The sequence below is a fragment of the Theropithecus gelada genome, chromosome 4, assembly GCF_003255815.1.
Source record: "Theropithecus gelada isolate Dixy chromosome 4, Tgel_1.0, whole genome shotgun sequence".
NCBI lineage: Eukaryota > Metazoa > Chordata > Mammalia > Primates > Cercopithecidae > Theropithecus > Theropithecus gelada.
The window spans coordinates 96,202,620-96,221,062 of record NC_037671.1 but is presented as its reverse complement, the minus strand read 5'-3'; the positions used below and the strand labels follow the sequence as shown (position 1 = coordinate 96,221,062).

At 36.1% G+C, this 18,443-nt stretch overlaps 1 protein-coding gene across 1 annotated transcript in view; it reads left to right on the top strand.

The window, feature by feature from the left end:
* The window catches only part of MMS22L (MMS22 like, DNA repair protein), a 138,411-nt gene that overhangs the window by 78,808 nt on the left and 41,160 nt on the right, over positions 1 to 18,443 (top strand). Inside the window, exon 15 of the mRNA XM_025382898.1 lies at positions 18,097 to 18,290. Coding sequence (XP_025238683.1) covers positions 18,097 to 18,290 — 194 coding nt within the window. The remainder of the gene's footprint in view (positions 1 to 18,096; positions 18,291 to 18,443) is intronic.

Here is an 18,443-nt window from a genome sequence, read left to right as displayed (position 1 = left end):
ACGGGCAGATCACGAGGTCAGGAGAGCAAGACCATCCTGGCTAACATGGTGAAAACCCATCTACTGAAAGCACAAAAAATTAGCCAGGCATGGTGGTGTGCACCTATAGTCCCAGCTACTTGGGAGGCTAAGGCAGGAGAATGATGTGAACGTGGGAGGTGGAAGTTGCAGTGAGCTGAGATCGCGCTGCTACACTCCAGCCAGGGCAACAGAGCAAGACTCTATCTCAAAAAAAAAAAAAAAAAAATAGTGACACTGTATGTGGCCCTCAAAGCACAAATATTAAAAAAGAAGAAAAAAGTTGCCAGCTCTCTGGCTGGATATTCTCTAAGGCTCCTCTCAATTGACATTCAGTATTAAATTATAATTATAGTTGTTGTTTTTGTTGTTGTTGTTTGTTTTGGGGGTTTTTTTGGACACCGAGTCTCACTTCATAACCTAGGCTGGAGTGCAATGGCGTGATCAAGGCTCACTGCAGCCTAAACCTCCCTGGCTCAAGTGGTCCTTTCACTTCAGGCTCCTGAGTAGCTGGGACTACAGGTGCACACCACCATGCCCACCCCCATCCCCCACCTAAGTTTTTTAGAGGTAGGGTCTCACTTATTGACCAGGCTAGTCTCAAACTCCTGGGCTCAAGTGATCCTCCTGCCTTGGCCTCCCAAAGTGTTGGGATTACAAGCATGAGCCACTCTGCCTGGCCCTAGTTGATTCTTTAAAAATGCTAATGTTGTATAGCTCTGTGCAATTGTTTTGGATTTCATTTCTTTCACGTTCACTATTTAGAGTGATCTGTGATATGATGCCTAATACCTGCCTCTTCAGTGTCCATTATATATCCAGTTAATGTTATCTTAACCATGGGGATGGTAACTGTTTTCTGAAGATTCATAACTTGAAATTTAGGTTTCTACTGAAAGTAGTTCCCAGTAACATTAGATACTGAGATGTCAGTTCTATTGAAGGGGAAGCACGGGGATGAAACGCTTGACTGACTTTGAAATACTTAACACTGTCAGTTTGGAACACTTTGAAAATTTTGTTGTTTTTTAAAAAAATACAAATACTTGCCAAATAATATTCTTTAGTAAACTACAGAAACTTTTTCTATAAATTTTTTCAGAGCGTCAGTTAATCTATGTTGCTGTGTTATGGTAGGGTTTGGCATTCCTCACTGTGTCATTGAACATGGAAAGTATGGGCCACTATTAAAGTTTGGCTGCCTTTAAGTGGTAGTCAGCCACTACCGCTGGAGAAATTTAGCATCATATATTGTTTTCTTGTTAATCTGCATTAAATATAATGAGCTAAGTAGTTTTAAACCACTTTTATTCAATATTGTGGGGGAAAATTTAGGCCCTTCCAGAAAAAAGAGATGGTCGGAAATATCAGCTGCTTTGTAAAGTTGGCATACAATCATCATATTTCTCCAAAGAAAAAATGGTTACCCTGTAATAATCAGTCTAATGAATTCAGGAATTCATTGATTGTCCCAGCTCTGGGTAGATTAGGTAGAGACTTGCTTCAAGGAGTGGAATTTATGAAATGTTTGCTGCATCCAGCAAGCAGAGCTGCTATAATACAGCTGCCTCCTCAGTGGTTTGCTTTGATCCTGTGGAATGAAAGGACAGGAGGATCAGCTCAGGTCTAAATGAGATTACAGCTGGTTCTGCAGCTTATCTGGTCTATTGCCAACTAGTGTGGCTTTGCACGTCCTAAGGGGTTTACAACAGAAACTGTTTATTGAGTATCATCGGTTTACTCAACACAAGCAGGCTAATCCTTCCCAGCCTCAGCATGTTGTAGAATTGTGCAGGAGCCAAACCAAAAGCTGGTGTAGCCAGACCCTCTAGAGCCCTTTGTCTTGCTCTATATTGATTTTTACCTGAGTTAAAGACAGTAAAATAAATAAATAAATAAAATAACCAGTCCTGTTGTGAGCAAAAGGTTAATCTTACCTAAAATCTTACAAAAAGCATCTGTTAACCCTAGAAGGGGCAACCTCCTTTTTTTGCCTTGTTAGTCAAGTGGGATTTTCTAGTTTCGAATTTTGAAGAACAAGATAAGAAAAACAGCTTAAAAGATCTTGCTAGGCATTCCAAGTTAAATGCTTAAGTCTCTTCTAGTGGTGCAATAACAAAAAGCTTTGTATATGGAATATGGGTGATGTGTTTCTAAGTAGTAAGTTTTTGTTTTTATCTCCTTTTTGTACAAAGCAATTATTTTTTTGATGTGGCAAACAAAATGCATAAAAACAAGGCTGGAAACCTTAAGGAAAAGAACTCAACTGCCAACATTAATGACCAGCAGTCATCTTACCTGATGATCCCTTGATTAGTAGTATAGTTCTTTAATGAACAAAGGTTGGTGATTAAGGGTATTATAAAGATACACCTCTTAGAAATAATTTATGTGTGCTTTAGTCTTATTTTACTATTTTACTAGGTACTCTTTTAAACCTTCAAGTGTAAGATTTTGATTGTTACAGTTAAATCTTGAACAAAGATGGTTTATAGTGAAAAATGTTTTGGAGTCAGATACACCTGGGTTATAATTCCATTTCTGTTACTTAGTGGTCAAATTATTTAACCTCTGAGTCCATTTTTTCATCACCAAACTGTAGATAATATTATTTACTTTACAGTATCTAATAAAACCAAATTAGAAAATAGTAGAAAGTAGTACTGAGCTAATCAGATTAGTCAACGCTAAGGTAGTAGTAGCTCAGGAGCCCAAAGGCATTGAAGATTATATGCGTAGGATCCCTCCCATAATGCTAGAAAGGATATTTAAAAGTTGTGTTGCAGCAATCTTGGCAACTTTGCTCCATATATATATATAGATCTGAAACATCCATTGCCATATTTAAAGGTATATGATCTCAGGCAAGTGGATAGAGAGGTTGCCAGGTAAACACCCTTCTGTTAATGCACAGAAGTAGCTACTGGAAAAGCCATCTGTATGAAATCTATGCTAGTTTAAAATTCCTAGGAAGACCTGAATAGTAAACTGTTATTTAGGATAGGTGGGTGAGCTCTATTTATGTCCTTTCCAGCTTGAGTGATTACTCAGTTGTTTCGTACACAGCACAATATGCGTAAATATTGTCATCTGTGTTAAGTGCTAAGTAAAAGACAAAGGTATATTGTTATGAGAAGAATACAGTGGTCTCTTGGTTTACTTTCTCCTAATTGGCAGTGAACATGTGTCCTCAGCTATATGTAAGCACAAAAATGTTACTATGGAAACATTTATAGGCGTTCTAAAAGTATTGTGTGAGGGAATCAACTAAGACTGATGTATAAACACATAGCTTGTCCAATATTTAAACCTAATGGACAAGATGTGTACCAGTTGAAAATGTAATATTTATCCAATCATTTCTATTCTATCAATCTAGGTTCTAAAGCAATAGATTGCACTCATAGAGTAATAAATTTTTAGTGCATTTGGAGATAAAGGCTATTGGTGGTGATTGCTTAAACTCTTTTTGCTCAATCATCTGAATGGTGCAAATCAAAGCATTTTGTCAGACTGTGAGAAGTTTCACCTAGATATTGCTTCCCACACACGTGGGTCACCATATAAATTACATTCACGGTTTTACAGCATAGCTGGTGCTGGAAGTTAAATTGATGCCCAGTGGTGGAACTCGTAAAACATTTTCCTGTTAACACGACCAGGCAGAGTTGACATTGTCATTGGTGGGTTCGATCTAATAAACTGTTGGTTCTAACAGTGATTTTTACTGTGTTTCAGAGGTGATGATGATACAAGTTTAGTGATCCAGCAGTTCTTCCTGAATGACAGAAAATTAGCTCCACTGTCTATATTACCAAATGCTGGGAAGAGTAAGAGTAAGAAGTGATTGAAGCCTAATGTAACCACATGTTCTGAAAGATCATAAATTATAGGAACAAGCTCTTTAACTCAGTGTATACCTTCTCCATAAAGAAAAACACTGACTTTTCTCAAAAGAATGTATTATATATTATCTGTTGGAAATGCTTTATTATTACATTATTATTCAAATATGTAGGCTGCGTCCACCTCTCACAGTCTTTTACACTGATGTTTTAAGCTGATTATTGTTTCTGAAAGGAAAGCAGGTTTACATTTTTGTTATCTTTTTTTCTCTGTGTTTTCTAAAGTTACTTTCTTATAATGACTTTAAGCTTTATGAAAGATTTTTAAATTTGAACTACAGCAGCAGTCAATCTCAACATTTTATTCCCATAAGAGTAACTTTTAGGGGTTAATTTCTACTGGCAGTTACAAACAGTGGGTACTGTTTTAAGATTTATTTTGAACTACTTTTGCTTTGTTCATAAAGCTTTACGAAACTTTGTCTTACTTGAAAGTAAATTATTTTTTCCAATTTCTAGTTAAAATTCACAGGATGGTAACAAAGCCCTACTCTTTTGTCAGTGTAAGTAGGTATCTTTCCAGTTCTTCCTTTTTTGACATTTTATCTGCTCCTGTAGCACTGTTGCAAATTCATACTGAATTGGTGATCTTTTTGTAGTTTTGTTCCATTTTATGAGATATTACAGATCTTTTACTCACCACTTTAACATTTCTTATCCCAGCATATTCATGGATTTTTTTTTTTCATCAGGAGATGAGCTTTTTTGATGTGCAGATAAATGTTATCAATGGTGCTACGCAGATGAAACCTGTCATGTACAAATAGCATGTATCAAGCCCTAAGCATGCAGAACCAGATAAATCAGTTCATTTGCTGAAGCCTTGCAAAAAGAAATTAGTGCTGTAATAAAAGCCTTTGAGGCTCTCAGCCCTAATAATGGAGCTTTATAATAAACCCCCACAGATCATTGACTCAGTGGATAATCTTTTAGGAAAACTTTTTCCCCTCCTCTTTTCCTCCCTTTTGAAGAACTGCAGTAAAAGTGGTAAGTAGCATCTCTATAGGGAATATATGTGGTATGAAACTATGTATCTGGAAAACCATAATTTAAAATTAAGAAATGTATTTACTGCTAAATGTGAGATTACTCTAAACAAGCTTATACTTTTTGATGATTTTCATAATTTATCTTAAACATGTACTAGTCACTGCTTTTTCTACATAGAATTCATATTAAGCATTCCTCCTAACTTAGTGCATTTCGTACATGAGGTTACAATTGGATTGTTGTGTACAACAGAGGCACAGAGTGAGGAGATCAAAATAAGGCAGAAGGGGAGTCAGGGAGAGAAATTGAGAGGAGGCATTCAGCTTGTCCTTAGAGGTATTTATAAAGTGGTAGAAAGTAGGAGAAAGGGAATGGGGCTATACACATTTATGGATACACAAAACTTTACACATAATTTCAAGGAGTTTGCAGATTTCTAAAGATTATATATGTACTGCAGGTTTAGCACTATATTACAGTGGTGACCAGACTGTTATTTCCATTAGAGTTTTGTTATACTTTTGGTGAAGAAACATTTTTTAAAATATCCCTAGGTACTTTTTGACTTTTACTTGACTGAATTTTGAAAAAAAAAAAAAAAAAAGTCACTATTGGAGCTGATGATGAGGTTTGTAGATCCATTAACACAATTGGCAATGGTCACTAGTTTCTGGTTGTATAATTTACTGCATTTTTTGAGTGTGAGAGAAATATTGAAGATGCAGAATGCTTAAGAGGTTTTAGAAAAATTATTTATCAAAGTACACTACTTTTTCCAGTGCATTAGCTATTGTAATTATACATTGGTACAATATGTTCACATAGAATTGGATTTGATTTAAATGGGGGTCGGGGGAAGAGACTGGACATTTTCAATATTTATTGATACACATAGTCCATTAAGGTAAATTATAGGGCAAATTTCACTGTGACAGGAACATTTGGGTTGATGTAGTTAATAATCAGTCAACATTACCATTAGACCCTTTATTTATAAAAATTTATTATCACCAATTAGGAAAAATGCTCGCAAATGGAATTCAGCCCTAGCTTACTTACTGTGGAATAGTTGACCTCAAAAATCTTTGGCTCTTTACTTTTAATAAAATGACTCCAAATTTCTTTTTTGAAACAACACACACTCCCCCACATAGCATATAGCAACTAACCACATGTAAAATGTGGTAGAATGACTGCAGTTGTCATTAGAGGGTAGCAGTGACTGTGTACTACTGTTTTCAAAAAAGACTGCTGGGATAGTGAGAGCTAAGCTAGTTTTTAGAGGATAGTTTTATTAATTAGCTTTAAAAGGTGGTCTCCACAGGTTCATAAACATAATACCGTACATCTAGGGAAATCTAAAATGAAACTTTTGAAAGCAGCAAGAACTGAATAAAGTTTGAGAGTAAATATGATAATATACATAAAATGTGTCAGCATATGTTTGATATAGGTGTTCTGTGCTGGATAAGTAGAAAAATAGTTTTTCTTAAAATTACCCTTATCTCTGAAATTCATTTGTCTTAAAACCAGTCCAGAATTTCTTAGATTGTTGGGAATGGCTTCTAGGAGACTTAAAACAGCTATTTTGTCTTAGTCTGCCTTTGTACTGTTGTAGATACTACCCTTTGGTTATATTTCTAATAAAATTCTTTGTTCCTCCCACCTCCCACCCCAGCCTTCCCAAGTGTGAATTCCTTTAGGTCAGGTCTGCATCTTTTTCATCTTTGATTCTCTAATTCCTACATAGTGCTTCTTACATGCCCTTGAGAGCATAATAAACTATGTAATAACATAGTGGGTAAAACACCACAACTGCAAACCTTTTATTATGCTTACAGATTCTGTAGGTCAGGACTTTGAAAAGCCAAGGGCAGCTCTTATCTGCTCTACCATGTCTGGAGCCTCAGCTAGAATGATTCAATGTCTGGAAGTAACTCTAATTCAATGTCTGTGAGTAACTTTAAAGGCCGAGACTAGAACAACTGCTGGAGGATCCAGTTCCTAGATGGCTTCTTCTTCAGTAACACATCTAGTTTCTAAGCTAGAATGGCTGGTGGACAAGCTTAGCTGGAACTGTTGACCTGAATGCTGCCTGTGGCCTCTCGAACAGGGTATTCTCAGGGTCATTGGAGTTCCTACATGGCATTTCAGGGCTCTAAAAGTGAGTATTCCCAGCAAACAAGGCAGAAACTTTATGGCCTTTTATTACCAAACCTTATAGCCACATAGTATCATGTCTGCTGTGCTCTATTGGTCAAATCAGTCACAAGATCTCTCAGAATCAAGAAGTGTCAGATAATTTGTGGCCATGTTTTAAAAATTACACGTTTTTCAGCAAATGGTGGAATAGCCAAAGCAAGACAGAGTTAGAGATGGGTGGGGGAGGATTGAGAGGAGGAAGAAAAGGATTGTGAGATATTCTTAATATCACAGTAATTATTGGCTCCAGTGCTGCTAAGTTAGATAGATTGGTGGTCTCTTCCAAAATGAAAATGAGGGCATATTCCATAAATATTCTGTTCACTTTGATTGTTGCTTGTATTCTAATTTTATTTTTTAGTCACCAGTTCCTAACTGCCCCTCCCCCCACCGCCACTGCCCGACCCTGTTCTTTTTTCTTCTATGATAATTTGATACATAACATTTTGGATAAGATCCACTGCGTGTGTGCTTACTCCATTATACCCTATCCATTTACATTTGAAGAGGAAGATAATTGCATTTGAAATCCCAAAGACAGTATAACAACTTCACATACTTCATAAGGCATGTACATTTTGTTGTGACATTGTTTTCAGAGATGATCTCACCTCTGAGTGCCTTTAACCCCAAGGACAAAGATCTTCGACCTTAACTAGTGGTCCTACCCACATGATACTCTGGTAGTAGACAAACTTGGAGACTGACGAGCTTCATATTCAGCCATAATCTCCCTCTCTTTTACTTTCATCCATTACCTTGTACCCACACATTTGCTATTAAATTTGGAGGATGAGTTCCTGGAAATGGGAGCCGTAACTGAATACAAGTAGTGCAAGTTGTCATAATCAGATGATGATCATTCTCCTGTTCTTTTAGAAATTCCTAACCTACAATGACGTCTGTAGTTCCTTATAGTTACAATGCCAAAGGATGTACCCAAGCCTTAATTGTGGCCTTTACCCTCAACCATTTCCTTGAAGGCATCTTGTGATGCTGTAAAACTTAAATTTTAACATCCAGCATGAAAATTTTTATTTGACTTTGTGTGTGTGTTAACTTCAGGACTATAACTTGTTGGTCATAATGTTGACACTTGGAGGTGAAGCTGATGCTTATGGATCAGCACTGATGTTTATGGGTAGATCTGCCCATGCTCACTTTTATTAGATAAGAGCATAAGATAACACTCAAGCACTGGCAAAATGTATAGATATAGGTATACAAATGTATAGATATATATCTATATATGTGTAGTATGTTGTAATGAGTAGTTATATAGATTTGTATATGTACAAAGTCACACTGCACCTACTCATCAGGTTGGGTTTTTTTAATGAAAATATTTCAGAAACAACTAGCATTATAACATTAGCGTGGTGCAGTTAAAGAGGATGTTTAAGTGTATAAATGTATTAGGCAATCCTTATAAGCATTAGATTATCTGGAAACAAACCATAAGGAATATATATGTTGGGTATATAAGTTGGTTTTCTCTCATTTCCAGCTACCTTAAAGACTGTTTACTTGTGGCTCTAACTTTTTGAGATGACGTAATCCTCCATGACCTGTTCCTTATCAATACTATAGTTACATTATACAAATGTATAGTTACGTTGTTCCTTATCAATACTACAGTTCCTTATCAATACTATAGTTACTGCCACTTGACCAAAGGTAATACCATGTACTAGTAATACCACACTGTTTGTGAATCCCTTCATGCAAGTCATGCAATTTCATGTCACTATGCTTTACTCATTATTTTAACTTTCTGCAACTCTATTATTTTTTCAGTTAACTAATATGACTTCTATGACAGGTAACGGCATGTCTTCTCCAGGAAGTCTCCTTTGAACCCTGTTGTTTTGCGGATTATAATACTGTTTACATACCTCTGTGTCAGCACTTAACTGTACGTTCTTTGAAAGGAAGTACTATATTTGATAACATCTAATACAATGCCTCATGCAGTTAACAGACATTGACATGTTCATTAAGATGATCTGAACTATTAGGTAGAGTGATTCTTGAGTCTGATTGTACTCTTTGACTCTAGGTTCAGATTTCCGAAAACATTTTTGATAGTGTTACTTCAATTTTCTGTTTTCATATCAAATTATATCCCCCTGTTATAATTAACTGTCCCTCATAACTTTCAGTTTTTCTCCCCCAGAATTTGGCAATGACAGGCTTCTCCTTCCTTTCCCTCACAAAATGCGAAATAATTAATGTTGGCTTTTTCCTTCATAACGTAACTCAAACTGCACATTAGCTCTTACCTGGATGTTTACAGAAGCTTCTTAATTAGTCTCTTTTATCTTTAGTCAGTTCTTATTCTGACCCATTCTGTTTGCCATTACCTGATTAATCTTTCCCAAAGCACTTTTTTCATTATATCACCCTCCAGTTCAAAATCCTTCAGTGTCTTCTTACCACTTTAAGAATGAAGTCTTGATTTTTCTTTTAACAGCAGGATTAACCATTTTTGTATTCTAGCATCAGACATAGTGACTAGCACTGAGTAACTTCTTCTGAAGTGAATGAAGAGAACATATGACTGAACAAATGGAACACCATTTCTATTCTTAAATTTATTGCCTTCCAATGCTACTATAAAAATTCTCCATTATAATCAAAGTGGTTACTTTTTTTCATTCTTCAAACACCTTGCTCTTTTATATATTCCTCTTAAGATGTAAATTATATTACCCTTCTGCTTTTGTGGCTTATTATCCACTTTGATTTTATCCAAAGTCCTTATATGGCTTACAAGATCTTACGTGATCTAGAACCCTGCCAACTGTGCCAAGCCCAGCACCTTTGCACTTGCTTTTTCTTCTCATTGGAATGTTCTTCCCCATATACCTATGTGTTTCCCTCCCTTACTTATTTAGGTCTTTACTCAAATGTCACCTTCTTAAAAGGTGTCTCCTGATCATTGTACTTGAAATATTAGCTTCTATCAGTCATCATCCCCATACTATGATTTCTTTTTTATACATAAAGCTCACCACAAGTTGAGGTATTACATGTTTATATGTTTAATTATCTGTCTCTCATTAGAATATAAGTTCCCAGAAGGCAGAGACTTTGTTTGCTCGTTTTGTACCCTACTGCTTAGAAAGTTTGCTGTATGTGTTGAATTAGTGAGTAAGTGATTTGATTTTATATACCTTTGTGTTTTTACTTTCTTCCTTTTCACCTAACCACTCCTTACCTATCCTTTGAGAATCACTTCCATGCCCATTTTCTTATGCTTCGCCCCAAAGGTTTTTCTCCTCTGAATTGGTAAAACAATCTTACTTTGTTTTGCACTTATACCTATAAAGGAGTAGTTTTCAATCCTCCTCCATGACAGAATTATGTACGATCTTGTTACTTAGTCTATGAACAGCTAGTTGCATGGCCATTTCCTTACCTGTTGCAGGAATTAAATAGGGCCTATTCAATAAATGAAGTAATTATTGATCAGAAAAATCAAAGATTGCTTATTGAAAATACATATGCCAGATCTATTCTAAGTGTTTGAGCTTTATTAATTTAATTCTTTAGGTACTATTATTATCCCTTTTTTTTTTAGATGAGGAAAGCCAAGAAGGTGACTACCCACAATATGGTCCACCATGGGATAGCAGCATCTGCCTGATAGAAATGTAGACCTTCAGCCAGGCACGGTGGCTCACACCTCGAATCCCAGCACTTTGGGAGGCTGAGGTGGCCGAATCTTGAGGTCAAGATATCGAGACCATCGTGGCCAACATGGTGAAACCCCATCTTTACTAAAAATACAAAAATTAGTGCGGCATGGTGGCACACACCTGTAGTTCCAGCTACTCGGGAGGCTGAGGCAGGAGAACTGCTTGAACCTGGGAGGTGGAGGTTGCAGTGAGCTGAGATGGCGCCTCTGCACTCCAGCCTGGCACCAGAGCAAGACTCTGTCTCAAAAATAAACAAATGAATGTAGACCCTCAGGCCAACTGCGTCAGGAATTAAAAACAAATAGTAAATATTATGATTAGGCCCAATGCTGAAGATGCAGAAAGATCTTTAATGAGGCCAGGACATTAGTATTTGTAGAAAGATGTACAGATGATTTTGGTGGTAGTCAACATTGGGAACTACTTACAGTAATAAAAAGGAAGTGGATCCTTGTTACTACTGTGTTGTAAAATACAGTGAAACATAATCAAAAAACTAATTTTATACTCATAATCATCTATAAAGTCAAGACTAATGAAAATATGAGGGTAAATTCTAAAATTGATGACTTTTTACTGGTGTGTTTTCATACCAGTGCTAGTTACTGTTTCTGGAACATGGGCAAGCAACTTCATTTTAAGCACTTCACCTCCGTTATTGTATATAAGACAGCATTATTATAGGCATGCCTGGTTTGCTAGGTTCATCACTGGATTCCTGATTTGTTGTTCTTTCCCAGTCTTGCAAATTAACTCAATTGTGGGGCATAGGAAAATTTTAAATTATCACACATCATTGACCTTTGGAATTCCTATAGAGCCTGGCACTCCCCAGAAGTATTAAACTTTTAATGTGTATGCATCTGGTATATCACCTGAGATTGGCTGTTATACTACTTTATAACTACGTTTATTAAGAACTTACATATGAATGAGTGAATACAGCAATGTGACATTTGGAACATGTATTATTTATCTGTGTAGTAAAATGGTATTTGAGGCAGCGGTAGCATAGTGATTATGAATTGGGGCATTGAAGCTAGACTGTTTGGGTTCAAATCCTGGCTCTGCTGCTTACTAACAGCATGACCCAAGCAAATTACTTATCCTTTCTGTACTGAGATTCTTTGTCTATAAAATGAGGACAATAAAGTACCTACAAATTAAATTCGTTATTAAAGGTCAAACACTTAGAATAGGGTTAGTGCATATATTATCATTAAACAGTTTTTAATTCTCTGGCCAACAATAATAGTTACTCTTCATTGAATACGTCTTATTTAATTCTTGCAGCAGATGAGGAAATGACCATCCAACTGCTAATTGGCAAAATAGGATATATACTCTAGTATGTCTGTCTCTGTATCTTTCTAGTGATGCTCAAATGCATCTAAGAACATGTTTATTGGGATTTAGAAGCAGTAATGCATATTGTCTTGCCTTGCAGTCAATGAAAGTGCGTATTATTTTGCCTTGTCTACAAAGTACTTTTACCTAAATGCTGTGACCTTAATGCTTTAGCAGCTCCATAGAGGATAGTAGGGCATTATTTCCATTTAACAGATGAAAAACTGAGGCTTAGTAGTTTTCCAGAGTCACAAGCTGATCTTTTCTGTCTTAGAAAAGAGTTCATTTGAAGAATTCTCCTTGCATCTCAAGGAACCCTTATTTTTCTCTGTAATTATATGTGATGGTAAGCATCATTACCACTGCTGTGCTTTATCATCAAAACAGTCAACAAACTCTTTGCTTTGATTTCACATATTCATTCATTCATCCATCCATCCGTCCATCTATCTACCACCTACTCACCCCTCCTCCACATATGCACAGACACACAGATGTACTGGGGCATCTGTTACATGGAGGCATTGCAAAGTATGCTTGAATTGCTGCTTGCCAGCCTGGTTTCTGGCTTATTGCTTCTCCCTGATAATTTGGGCATGCACAGGATTGCGGCTCAGGATTGAAGCTACCATTATCTCAAGTTGAGGCTTTATAAAAGTCTCTTCATACCTAGAAGCTGTTTGTTGTTTTTTCTCAATTTTTTGAAGACAGGATTGGATTAGATGATTTTTCAGGTAACTTCCACTGTTTAAATTTCAGGGTTTTTTTGTTTTCCTAATGGCTAATGCCATTACCTTAGTTATGTTATATTCTTCCTAGATAATAAGGCAGAGTGAGCCGTTTCACAGATACAAACAAGTATGACAAGAGGATTCAGTGTCCAAGGTTTTTTAGTGAGTTTAGCTGAAGCTAAAAATGGTTATAGAGTGTCCTGATGCCCATTTAGTTTTCCATCAGTTAGATCAATAAGATACTTAAAATAATTACTCATAATGGTTTGGAACAACTTTTTGACCTAAAACTTTCCATTATATTTTTCACTAATACAGATTTTTTTTAAGTTACCATGTTTGCAGTAGAGTTAGAAGAGGAATTCAATTGTTGCTTTTAATCCTTACTGGTCATATTTATTATATTATGCTTTTTCCATGTGATGCAAAGCCCATCAATAGACAATTTTAATTTTCCTTAAACTTTGAGGCATCGTGTATTAGAAATAATTAATATACAACTGTGAATACCGGGAAAGTAATATATAGGTTGTCATACCTTATTCTATAACAGTTACAGGAGAAACAATGGTATGCCAAGATTAGAAGCAATAACTATAAGCAATGGTCCAATAGGTGTTCCCAGAAGCCTTCCTAAGTTACTGGGGAGGAGCAGAAACAGAGAGACCAGACTGGCAGGTAGAAGTTTCAGGTACAGGGTTCCATGCCTCTCATATGACAGATGCCTCAATAAATTTGTGTGTCTGTGGGCCTAAGGTATCTGTGTGGGAGTAGAGAGGTGGGGGCAAAATGGATAAGTGAACATATGAAATCAAAGCAAGAAGTAGCAGACTGATAAAAACAGGAAATCTTGGAAAGTGGGGCAAAAGAGCAGTCAGATGAAAGAATCAGGAAAATACTTGAAGATAATGAGGAAAGCTAAATGAGGCAGGGTAACTGAGCTAAAATAGAAGCATAAGAACACCTAGATAATTGGTATGTGAAAATGTGGGTGTTTATATAGTGTAATGATAGGCTTCTAAAAACTGCTTAGAATATTATTTCATGTGGTCTTCACAGTAACCCTGTTAGGTGGATATAACAACAATTGTTCCTATTCTTGACTCCAAAGAAAACAGCGAGTTGGGAGGTTACTTGTTTTTCCAAAGTCACACAGCTTTGGATAGCTATGCTAATAGCCATGTTTATTATGCAGCATAGTTACTCCTTTTGTCTCAATTTTCTCATATGTAAGATTTGAATAATAATTATGTCTACCTCATAGGATGAGAAACAATGCTTATAAAACACTTTGCCTGGTGCTGGTCTCATAGTAAATACCAATAAATGCTGGACGTTTCTGTTTTTTCCACCATGAGAGCTGCAATTTGAATAACTTGACATTCAGCAAATTTATTTTTCTACTATATTATATTGTATCTTGTATAATATAAGAGGGCTAGTTACATGTGTTTATTTCCACATGTGTATATTTCCAAACTAATGTTAACGTGAAATCTATCTTTACTCAAATAAAACAATTGCCAAGTGTTGGGAGATCCTACATCCTTGTGTTATGCCTTTTAAGAAATCACATATTTTTCCTTTTATGCAAAAAATCTACTTTCATATTTCTACCGTTTGTGTTGAAGAAGGTAGATAATGCTTCATAAAACGGCCATCACCCGGAACTATATTACATTCTTTATAATATTTTATATATGTTTTGTGTTTTCTTTTACATTGTTACCTCTAGTGACAAAGCTTCTTCTAATATTTGCATTTTTGTAAATGTACCTTCAGCAGATACGCAGTGGTCACATCTAATATAATACATTTATTTTTCAGTAGTCTGTATAATTAGTTTTCTGATCCAAACATGTGATTTTAAAAATTACCAGTGACTGCAAAGGGTATTTCTAGCTCTTTGGTTATAGTGCAGAAATTTGGTTCTTCCTTCAGACTTCCATTACAGTACACCCTTGGCATTTCCTGTATTTGTCACTTATTTCTTTATGTTTAAATAAATTATTATTGTAAGGTCTTAGACAACTTTGTTCTGGTTTAAAAATAGCAGGTAATCATTCTTCTTATCCAGACTGAAAAAGCTTGAACGTTCAAACTATTGAGCAGAAAGCATTTTGCGTATTCCCAGGGATATTAGCTTCTTTTCAAATCCAAAAACACTAAGTGGGTGCACATTTCCAAAACAAGTGTGGTTTGGGGTCATTGTTGTACTCTTAATTGAAACTTATCTTTGCTGTTTTAACTTAACCTTGGAGAATGTAATCGGTGGCTTTAAAATTGTTTACCTCACAATGGTTTTATTTATTTTTTTATTAAATATTCTTTTTTTTTTTTTTTGGAGACAGTGTCTCGCTGTTGCCCAGACTGGAGTGCAGTGGTGCAGTCTCAGCTCACTGCAACCTCTGCCTCAAGCAGTCCTCCAGCCTCAGCCTCCCGAGAAGCTGGGACTACAGGCACGTGTCACCACGCCCAGCTAATTTTTTGTATTTTTAGTAGAGATGGGGTTTCACCGTGTTGCCCAGGCTGGTCTCGAAATCCTGAGCTCAGGCAATCCACCCACTTCAGCATCCCAAAATGCTGGGATTACAGGCGTAAGCCACTGCACTCGGCCTTCTTTTTTTTTTTTTTTTTTTTTTTAAACCTAATGGATTCAGAACTTTGAATCATATCCCCACATTAGCTCCTAGTTACACTCCCTCATACCTCAACAATTTTGTTCTGGAGAGGTCAAAGGTGGTTCACATTTGTTGGCCTTTCTCGTTATTGCCTTGAATGCATGTTTTCTAGCATCTCTTCTTGTAGTCTTTCCTAGTGTTAGAATTCTGGTGTTGCTCCTGGCCCTTCAAAAGACACAACTACATGTGGCTTTTCCAGCCCCTTTTCTTAAGCTTTCTGAAATTCCTTTATTTTGTTTGTTTGTTTATTTTTTGAGACAGTCTTGCTCTGTCACCCAAGTTGGAGTGCAGTGGTACAATCTCGGCTAACTGCAGCCTCCACCTCCTGCGTTCAAGCAATTCTCCTACCTCCTGAGTAGCTAGGATTACAAGCGTGTACCATCATGCCTGGCTAATTTTTTTGTATTTTTATTAGGGATGGGGTTTCACCATGTTGGTCAGGTTGGTCTTGAACTCCTGGCCTCAAGTGATCCACCCACCCTGGCCCCCCAAAGTGCTGAGGTGAAATTTCTTTAACCTAAGTCAAAAGAGAAGATAATCAACAATGTTTAATTCTCTTAAAACTTGTGTGTGTGTAGGTGCATAAGGGTGCATGTCTTAGTGTGTAAAAGAAAAATGGGCTTCAGAGTCAGATTTAAGTTCAGATGATGGGGCTAGCCCTTTGTAGCCTTGTGGCCATTGGGCATATTTAGCTTTCCTACTGTTAGCTTCGTCATCTATAAAGAAGATTAATGATACCTATCTCATAGAGTTGTTCAGATTTTAAAAGAATTTAATTAATTTAAGGAATTTCTAGCACATACATAGAGGTCAATCAGAAATGTTACTCCTTCCTAGGGAATAGGTTTTAGTTAGTAAATAAAATGGCTTTTTTAGAAATGGTGAGCAAAATCCATCCTGCTCAAGTACCATAAGATATTTATTGTCTTTTGGAACCAGTATACTTTGAAAAAGCTATAAAGGGTAGTAAAAATGGTGGTATTATTTTACACGGATTCCACTGTGTAGAAATGTGCTCTGAACTTTGCTATGTTGATATAGGCAGTTGAGTTAGTTGCCAGATGGATTTTAGTGGTGTGTTACTTATCTCACTCTAAGATAAAGGAACTGAAATGGTTCTCTAGCCACTAGTTCAAGTTGAAAGCGTCTCAGGCAAGTTTTTACAGAGAGGACGTAGCAGATATTTGGTTAGCTTTTATGAGAATTGCTTACTGTATACTCTTTCCCCAGCCATTCGTGCACTTGTTTTTTCAATATTTCAGGTAGTATTAAGTAACATCACATAATTATCCAGGAATTCCAGTGTAAAGAGGCTGAAGGCTCTAATGTTACACAATTTATACTTAGAATTTTTACTCAGTCTTGGGTAGTTATGTGAAATGTTCTAAGATGTGGTCTTATAACCAGCTTGATCTTTTTGTGGAATTGCTTTAGATACATGTGCTAGTTCTATATTTTGTATAGTTCTTTCATGTATCCACTTCCCCTAAACTGTTTAAAAACATCCAACATCTTTTTTAAAGTACTTATTTTTCTTAGTGGAATGCTGTCTCTGTTAAAGGAATTCTTCTCCATCATTTCCACTGGTTGTTTTTTGCTGCTTTCTGTATAATTGGGAAAAAAAAAAAAAGCAGATATAAGGATGATATCCATGCATTTATGTCTATTCAGTTGATCTGGCAGTAATATAAACAGAAACAGGAATAATAGCATGGTTGCACATTTAGTTTTAAACAATCATATTATCAGTGGGTGCACAACATAAATACCTTCTATTTCACATCACTAAGAAGATCTCTTATTTCCCTCTCTTTGGTAACCTCAGTTTCCTGCACAAGTTTCTATTAAGGTCTAGAGATACCTAAATTTTCGGTTGAATTAATCAGCAAAGATGAGCAAATGATGAGACAGAATTTGAGGCAATATCAAATTGTGTTTTATTATTTTATGAAGAGTAACTTGTTATTGTATATTATTGCCTACCAAGTGAGAATGATTATGAATCTTTTGGGACCAAAGTACTAAGATTGTATCTAGCATGGTTTTGTCTACTACACAAGGCCTGTGTCTTCTAAACAAGGAAAGTATTTTAATTTAAAATAACACACAAAAGCCAGATACTCTTACCTTCCTCTTGGTACATCCATGTTCTAAAGCCCTCAGGAGAAAATGGTTTCAAAAGTTGTTTTCATGTCTAGATTTTAAGTAAAAATCATTTGTCATGTGTGAGTTGCAAAATGCAGACCTTCACTCTGAAGCTGCCTCTTTCTCATTTGGATCTGACATATTAAAAAGCATGTAATTAATGGTTGACATTAGTAATTAATATTAACTTTATGATGCTTAATATGCCATCATTCATCCATCAAACAACCAGAAATGCATGATGTCTTGGCATAAAGGTTTTAATTATATAAAATGGTTCTCATATGATATAAATGGAAAAAGCTCAAAATGTACTTTAAGAAGATTTTTGTAAGCATTTGTCAAGCATGTTAGCTGTATTTTTATTTCTTTTTAGGAGTATGCATCAACAATTGTGTCAGGAACTTCAAAGGGACAATGTGGACCTGTTTGTACAGTCTTCATTATCAGCTAAAGAGCGCCACCTTGCTGCAGTTGCCAGTGCACTTTGGAGACATTTCTTTTCATTTTTGAAGAGTCAGAGAATGTCACAGGTAGTGCCTTTCTCACAACTTGCGGATGCAGCTGCAGGTCAGCATTAATTATTAATTTGCTAATTTCTCTTTTTGCAGACTCTTTGTCAGTATTTTCGTTTATTTTCTTAGTAACAAACTCTTGTATAGCAAACATTTTTTCAGCCAGAAAGATGAAACTAATTACATATTAATAAATTGGGATATTTTG